This window comes from Clarias gariepinus, chromosome 26 (genome assembly GCF_024256425.1).
Source record: "Clarias gariepinus isolate MV-2021 ecotype Netherlands chromosome 26, CGAR_prim_01v2, whole genome shotgun sequence".
NCBI lineage: Eukaryota > Metazoa > Chordata > Actinopteri > Siluriformes > Clariidae > Clarias > Clarias gariepinus.
In genome coordinates this window covers 1,170,001-1,177,500 of record NC_071125.1, presented here as the reverse complement: position 1 = coordinate 1,177,500, position 7,500 = coordinate 1,170,001, and the positions used below count along the sequence as shown (strand labels likewise).

Below are 7,500 nucleotides of genomic sequence, written 5' to 3'. Positions count from 1 at the left end.
GGTGCTGTGTCTTCACAAAATCTTGCACAAAATGCAAAAAAACTATAAAAATATAAAAATATGTTTCATCAATAATTAAGCATGAACATGAGCTCACTAAACTAATCAAATCGTCCTCTCACAGGCTCAGCAGTGGATGACGCACTGTGAGAACTATTTCAAGCGTCTGAATTTGGAAGAGAACATCACACGTTTGTCTCCTGAAGTTCTCCAGACGTTGCGGGACTACCACAATGAGGCCACCAAGTTCTCCATGGAGAACTTCAGCTCTCTAAATGACACGGTGGCCGCACTGGGCAGCTCCCACCAGCTCCATCACTGGAACATCATCTGGATGAAGTGCCAGGAGACACGGAAACATCTGGAGGAGGTGCTGGAAAGAGCGACGGTGAGAGAGGAACCCGTGTCTGACTCTTGTCTAAATTCTGACTCTGAGCTTTCCAAACCCAGGGAACTCCCTGTAATATGCGTGGATTTGCAGTGTGGAGAGAGCAGAAGTTCTCTTCCCGATATCAAAAACAGCTTCGAATTCGAGGACGAGAAACCTCACTCGGCAGGTCCGTTCTCCAAAAATGACTCTCCTTACAGATCTTTTCTTTTCCCTCCTGAGAAAGATAAACTCGCTCCGTCGGCGCTGGACGACACGGACAGCGACTGCACAGTCGACTCGTCGTATTCCTGTCAGTCGGAGCCTGTAGCGAGGCACCGCAGGCCTCCGGTGAAGAAGATGATGAAGAAGACAGTGAGCTCCGAGCTCTCGGGACACCACGGATACCTGGGGGTCTACATCAAAGGGCTGGAGCTCAGCAACACGTGTGTGGAGAACAACCCGCAGAGGCCACACGTGAAGAGTCCAGTGCTGGCGCGCAGCAGGAGTCTCCCGGTGCCGTCCATAAGTCAGGGAAGACCAGGGGATGGTGAGAACAAGAGGCAGAGCAGGTGGGACACGTCCTGTATACACATAAACACACACACAGTCTGGAAAAGTAGATGATACATAAAGTTTTTTCATTTTTATTCCATCCAGTAAAATTCAGCACATCATGGACGAGATGATCTCGACAGAGAGAGAGTATGTGCGTTCCCTCTCCTACATCATGGAGCACTACTTCCCCGAGATGGAGAGGCCGGACCTGCCGCAGGACCTCCGCGGAAAGCGCAGCATCATCTTCGGAAACTTGGAAAAGCTGTGTGACTTCCACAGCCAGTACTTCCTGAAGGATCTTGAGCAGTGTGCTCATTCCCCGCTTTCGGTCAGCACCTGCTTCCTGAGACACGTGAGTCTTTACAAAGAATGAATCCGAGACGCAGGCACGTGGGTGGGTTTGACCTTAGGAAGGCAATTAAGGATCAACGGTGTGTGTGTGTGTTTGCGTTTGTGATTGGCAGGAGGACAAGTTTGGAATGTACGCTCTGTACAGTAAGAACAAACCTCGCTCTGACGCCCTGCTCACCAGCCACGGGAACGCTTTCTTCAAGGTGGGACGCACACACGTCTGAGCAGCATGCACTGAATTTCACAAAAACAAGCATTATATAACTCTATTAAAAAGTGAAACGATTTAAAACAAAGCGATAAGCTATTAGAGCACGAGATAATTAATGCTTATCATTTTACATTTTATTTACTAGCTGTGCCCGCGACTTTGTTTGCATGGAATTTAATTGCCTTTTTTTTTTTTTATGTACAGCGCCCTCTGTTGAATTTTGGAATGAACAAAAATTTTTACTTGTTACTCTGAAATGTGCGGAATAAAAGTGTGCTATCGGGTTTATTAAGTATTATTATTTTAATCGCACTCTCATAAGCAATTGTTAAATAATGTGTAGCGCCATCTGTTGAATTTTGATACGAACTAATTTTTTTAAGGTACATTTTTTTATGTTATAAGGACGTTTTCCGTTTAAAATTCAAAGTAGCATATTTTCTCTTCCTGTGGACCGATTGCGATAAAACAAAGTCTATATGTTACCTCAAGCTTGGCCAAATACAGCTGAGAAAACCCCAATAAAATTCATTTAGCAGCGGTCAGGGTCATGGTGGATCCAGGGGCGAGCATTTTGTAAGTAATACTTGAAAAATAAAAATCAATGGTTTGTTAAATCTTCCATTTTAGGAAAAACATTGCTATCTACAGAAAGTGTTTATTAAACCTTTTACATGCAAATCAATAAGCGACAGAGTAAGTTTGTGTGTGAGCAGTCCAGTCATAAGTCCAGCGTAAATACATTCAGTCGCTAATGCATAACCAGTTCATGCAAGAACCGTCAACACTTTTAATTCTGGACAATTCAGGGACGTCTGACAAACAGGTCAGGAATGTAAGAAAGGTGATTAACCCTTTCTCATGTCTGCATTTTAACTAAAACATCTGTATAGACACGCAGAGAGACGCAGTCCACCGTCGTAAAAATCTTCTGAGAGCCAAACACAATTGACCTTTAAATCTACGGGAGAATCTGAAATGTCCTCCTGAGGTCAACTGATAACAATCACTGGTCACTGGGTTCGGGAATGCAAGATCATCAGGAACGTTGCCGTTTCCGTACTCAAACTGAAACCACTGGGGGTCTGGATCATAGGTCTCACGGTAAAGGACATGTCCCGAAGCTCTGTGCGCCATGACGGAGACTTTAGATTTATTATCGATGAGACTGGGTGAAGTTCCAATCTAATCTAATCTAAAGTGATACAGAGGGAGGAAGTTAATGTTGTTCATTTAAAGTATTGTGTTGTTTTTGTGTCATGACCGATTTCTTAGTGCCTCTGGGGATGGGAAGATCTCGCTGTCTTTTAAAGCTCATGTGTGGACAAGTTCGCCTTTAGGCGTCTGTCTGAAGACAGCTGTGACATCACACATTCAAAATGAAGATTTGTTTCATTTTCACCATGTTTGTTCGAAGCACTGCTTTACTCTACTTCATATTTCTGATGTGTTTTTCCCCACAGAACAAGCAGGTGGAGCTGGAGGACAAGATGGACCTGGCGTCCTACCTGCTGAAGCCCATCCAGAGGATGAGTAAATACGCCCTGCTGCTCAAGGACCTGATTAAAGAGTGCAGCCAGTCTCAGGAGCAGGAGCTTACCGACCTCAGGACCGCCGAGGAGATGGTCAAGTTCCAGCTGCGCCACGGCAACGACCTGCTCGCCATGGACGCCATCCGAGGATGTGACGTAAGCATGAGGATACACATAGGATACACACTAAACCCTGGCTGTTTAAATACTGTTTAGCTCAGGGAGTGTAAAACATTTGATCTGGGTCTGTAGGTGAATCTGAAGGAACAGGGTCAGCTGAGGTGTCAGGATGAGTTCATGGTGTGGTGCGGTCGCAGAAAGTACCTCCGGCACGTCTTCCTGTTTGAGGACCTCATCCTGTTCAGCAAAACCAAAAAGATCGAAGGGGGATATGACATCTACATCTACAAACAATCATTTAAGGTATGGGAAGGGTTTAAAATCATATCAAACATCTTAAAAGCATCCCATATCCTGGATTTGTCTCGGGATAGTGGAACAGTCATGTGTTTGTCTACAACTAGACAAAAAAACAAAGCTTAAAAAGTTAACATGAAAAGGTATTTTTGTATACCGGACTCGGGGGTGAAACACTCTGGATCCGCATATCAACCCGCAAACATCCTACAAAGTGAGCTTGAAGAAATTTTTTTCGCCCTCTAAATTAGCATGATTGTTTTTTTGGGGGGGAGGTTGGCTCCCCCTATTGGTAGGTTTTAGACAAGCATCATAACAGCAAGGATCGTTTGGTCCGAAAAATTACTGAATCTTTTTAGAGTTTAAACTCAACTTGGTATAAATTTATATCATCAGCAGAATGCCCTAAAGGTTTTTTTATTATTATTACTTATTATCAGGTTTGAGAATTAGATCATTACACATCATCATATCTTGGTTTTACTTAGACGGCAGAGATCGGGATGACGGAGAATGTTGGCGACAGCGGCCTCCGGTTCGAGATCTGGTTCCGGCGCAGGAAGTCCCAGGACACGTTCATCCTGCAGGCCAGCTCGGCTGAGAGCAAGGCGGCCTGGACCTCCATCATCGGCAAAATCCTGTGGAGACAAGCGCTCAGGAACAGAGGTCAGCTAACTCTACGTTCAAACTCCACTCGTGGGCGTGGCCTGTCCAGGGTTTGGTTTAGATGTTTCATCCTTTAGCATCCTGATTTATCTGCAATGTTGGAATGTGTTTGGTGTGTCAGGTTTGTTAGCTAACAGGTATGAGAAGCTCATGGACACCAGGGAAAAGTATCTTCTTCATGTTCTAACTCAGACCCTAAGTGTGGGCGTCAGCCTCAGGGGGCGTGGCCTTAAGCGTAAAGGCAGAGTGATGTGATTAGTAGCTGTATTCTTATTATCGATACTGTACAAAATGACGTCACTGACTATACTGTAAGTGAGAGCAGCTTGTTTTTGTCTGTGAGAGAGACTACGCCCTCTGCTGGACAGTGAGAGTATATCATCTGGACTGACAGACCTACAGAATGTCCTAACGTCCTCCTGTTCCTCACAGAGTTGCGGATGCAGGAGATGGTCTCTATGGGAATCGGCAACAAGCCGTTCATGGACATCAAACCGAGCGACGCGGCCATCAGCGACCGAGCCGTGGATTACATCATGAAAGGCTCTGGTGCGGCCACCACCCATCCTCCCTCTCCTCCTCACGTCCCTCTCTCTTCTGTTCCAATCTCCCTCTCTCATTCATTACCTCTTCTTCTGTCTTTAACTCTTTCTCTCTTTCTTTCTGTCTATTCCTCGCCTCTCTGTCTCCCTGTTTATCTCTTCTCTATCATTTCCCATTATTCTTTTCAGCATTTTCTGTCTTTCCTTTTCCCTGTCTTTCTGTCTCTCTCGCTGTCTCTATTTCTCACTCTTTCTGTACTTCTCTCACTTTTTGTCTTCCTCTCTCTCTCCCGCTCTCTGTTCTGCTTTTTCCCCCTCTACTCTTCTTTCTCACACACTCTCTCCACCCTTTCTTTCCATTCAGTGTCTTCCTCTGTTTATGTTTATGTTTCTCTTTCTATTTTTTCTCTCTCTGTTCCTCTTTATTGTTTCACTTTTTCTTATTTACTCAGCTGTAATTTTCCCCAACTTTCCATTCCTCTTTCTCTCTCTCTTTCTCTTTCTCTCTCTCACTCTGGAGGTTGGAGATCCCTCTGCTGTCTTTCAGCACCTCCTTCTCAAACAGTCCTGAAAAGACCTCTCATGCCTAGACCTGACTCTGTGTGTGTGTGTGTGTGTGTGTGTTTAGTAATGTTTGCTCTGCTAGTAAACGTGTTAAAGTAAACATTATAAAAAGTAAATTTAATTGACCCTGCGCTGACCCCGCCTTTCCTCTCTTTTCATTGGTCGCTGTGTTTAACCAATCACAGCCCTTTTTTATTTCTGCTAGACGAAAAAATTCCGTCGTGTCGACGTCTCCTTGCTTTTCTCTCCACAGAGTCGCGCGGCCGCTCCTCCGTCTCCGTCTCCTCGTACGATCACTCCAGCCCGTTCAAGAGACCGCACTCCACCATCTCCAACAGCAGCTCGTCCTCGTCCAGCAGCCACTCCTCGTCCTCCTTCATGAGCTCCCTCAACCTGCCGCTCTTTAGCTCCGCCCCACACCCGCCCCTCGCCCACTGGCACTACGACTGCATCGAGGAGGACGAGCTGGAGCACGACGCCGCCGCCACGCAGCCCTCCGTGGGTGAGCCCCGCACGCACGTCCCACGCGCGTAACAGAAGATCCACCACAGACAGGCCTCACTTTTGCATTGTGCGCCCTCTGGTGGCGGCAACGAAAAAAACAAGCACATCTAAAGATTTTAATGTGTACTGTATGTGTGATAGCAAGAACCGACCACTAGGGGCGCTCTATGTGCAGCTATTAATTAAACACAGATCTTTAGATAATAAAGAATAATGTTAAGATAAAGTTTTTACAGTCCCTGTGTGTGTGCTGAAAATGTACCAATGTTATACGAAGGTCAGTATGATGGTCAGAGTGAAAGAGAGGGTGTGTGTGTGTGTGTGTGTGTGTGTGTGTGTGTGTGGTTTTAGCAGCAGAGGAAATGTAACAGGAAACACCTCCTACATCATTGGCCTGGTTTCGAAATAAACTATGAAACCATATGAAGGACCTAGATGGTGTGTGTGTGTGTGTGTGTGTGTGTGTGTGTGGTGCAAAGTGAGTGAACTCTGAAAAGGCCTACAAAGTACAACAGCTAAACTCATACCTATTTTTCAGCGTGCGGTTTTTCTTTACACGAGCCGCAACAATGATCAATGAGAAGATAGTTGAAACGCTACACGCTACGGTGTGGCCTCACACACACACACACACACACACACACACACATGCACGTAGACGTATTTTCACAATTTTGATTCAAAGGCATTAGATTGAGTTTCTCTGCACCTACAGCGTGTTACACATCACAGGTTTACAGTATATTAATGCACCCAGGCTCACAGGTTGTCGTTGCTATAGCAACGGCTCGTCCACAGGGACGTGGGACACTGGAGACTCCTTCCTTATCATTTAAGCGAGTGTGAGCTCCGCTTCATCACACTATTACTTCACACAACACACAGATTTATTTCTTAATGTGTTTTTAATTCTGTGTGTGTGTGTGTGTATTTATGTGTGTGTGTGTGTGTGCAGTCACAGAAGGGTCCGAGTCGTCCTCACACAGCACCTCGAGCGACGGCGTGAACAGCGTGAACAGCGTGAGCAGCGTGAGCGCTCTGTCCGTCCCCCGACACTCGTCCCTCATCATGGACTCGTTCAGCAGCGAGTCGTCCTTCCTGTGCTCCTCGTCCCTGTCCTCGTCTCCGTCACACCGCTTCCCCAAGGAGCACAGCGACGCCAACAGCTTCATCACAGCGGTGAGGGCACACACACACACACACACACACACACACACACACGCACACACATTGTTTCTCACAAACACACCACTTTTGTAGTTGGGCACAAAGCCTCAGAGTTTCAGTGGGGGGGGGGGGGTCAGGGGGGGGGGGTCTGCATGTGTGGGTGTGTGTGTGTGGTGGGGGAGGTGGGGGGGGGGAGTCTGTGAAAACATGTCTGGGTGTGTGTCTGTGTAAGCATATTTTAGTGTGTGTGTGTGTGTGTGTTTTGGCATGTTAAACTGTGTGTGTGTGTGCATGTTGGAGTGTGTGTAAGTATGTGTAAGTGTGTTGGAATACTTAACTGTGTGTGTGCGTGCATATGTGCATATGTTACCATGTAAGTGTGTTAATGTGTGTGTGTGTGTGTGTGGATGCGTGCGTGCGTGTGTGTGTGTTTGTACATGTGTTTGTGTGTGTGTGTGTTTGTGTGTTTGTACATGTGTTTGTGTGTGTGGGTTTTGCATATGTGTGTTTGCATGTGTGTGTGTGTGTGTTTGCGTGTGTGTGTGTGTGTGTGTGTTTGCGTGTTTGTGTGTGTCTGTACATTTGTTTGTGTGTGTGTGGGTTTTGCATGTCTGTGTGTGT

General features: G+C 46.2%; 1 protein-coding gene across 2 annotated transcripts in view; it reads left to right on the top strand.

Annotated features, from left to right (window-relative positions):
* The window catches only part of zgc:158766 (uncharacterized protein LOC100009641 homolog), a 32,663-nt gene that overhangs the window by 22,365 nt on the left and 2,798 nt on the right, over positions 1-7,500 (top strand). For both annotated transcript variants that reach the window (XM_053487581.1, XM_053487580.1), the window contains exons 14-22: positions 125-939; positions 1,028-1,277; positions 1,390-1,479; positions 2,951-3,175; positions 3,272-3,442; positions 3,925-4,102; positions 4,535-4,651; positions 5,462-5,710; positions 6,668-6,891. In XM_053487581.1, coding sequence (XP_053343556.1) covers positions 125-939; positions 1,028-1,277; positions 1,390-1,479; positions 2,951-3,175; positions 3,272-3,442; positions 3,925-4,102; positions 4,535-4,651; positions 5,462-5,710; positions 6,668-6,891 — 2,319 coding nt within the window. The remainder of the gene's footprint in view (positions 1-124; positions 940-1,027; positions 1,278-1,389; positions 1,480-2,950; positions 3,176-3,271; positions 3,443-3,924; positions 4,103-4,534; positions 4,652-5,461; positions 5,711-6,667; positions 6,892-7,500) is intronic.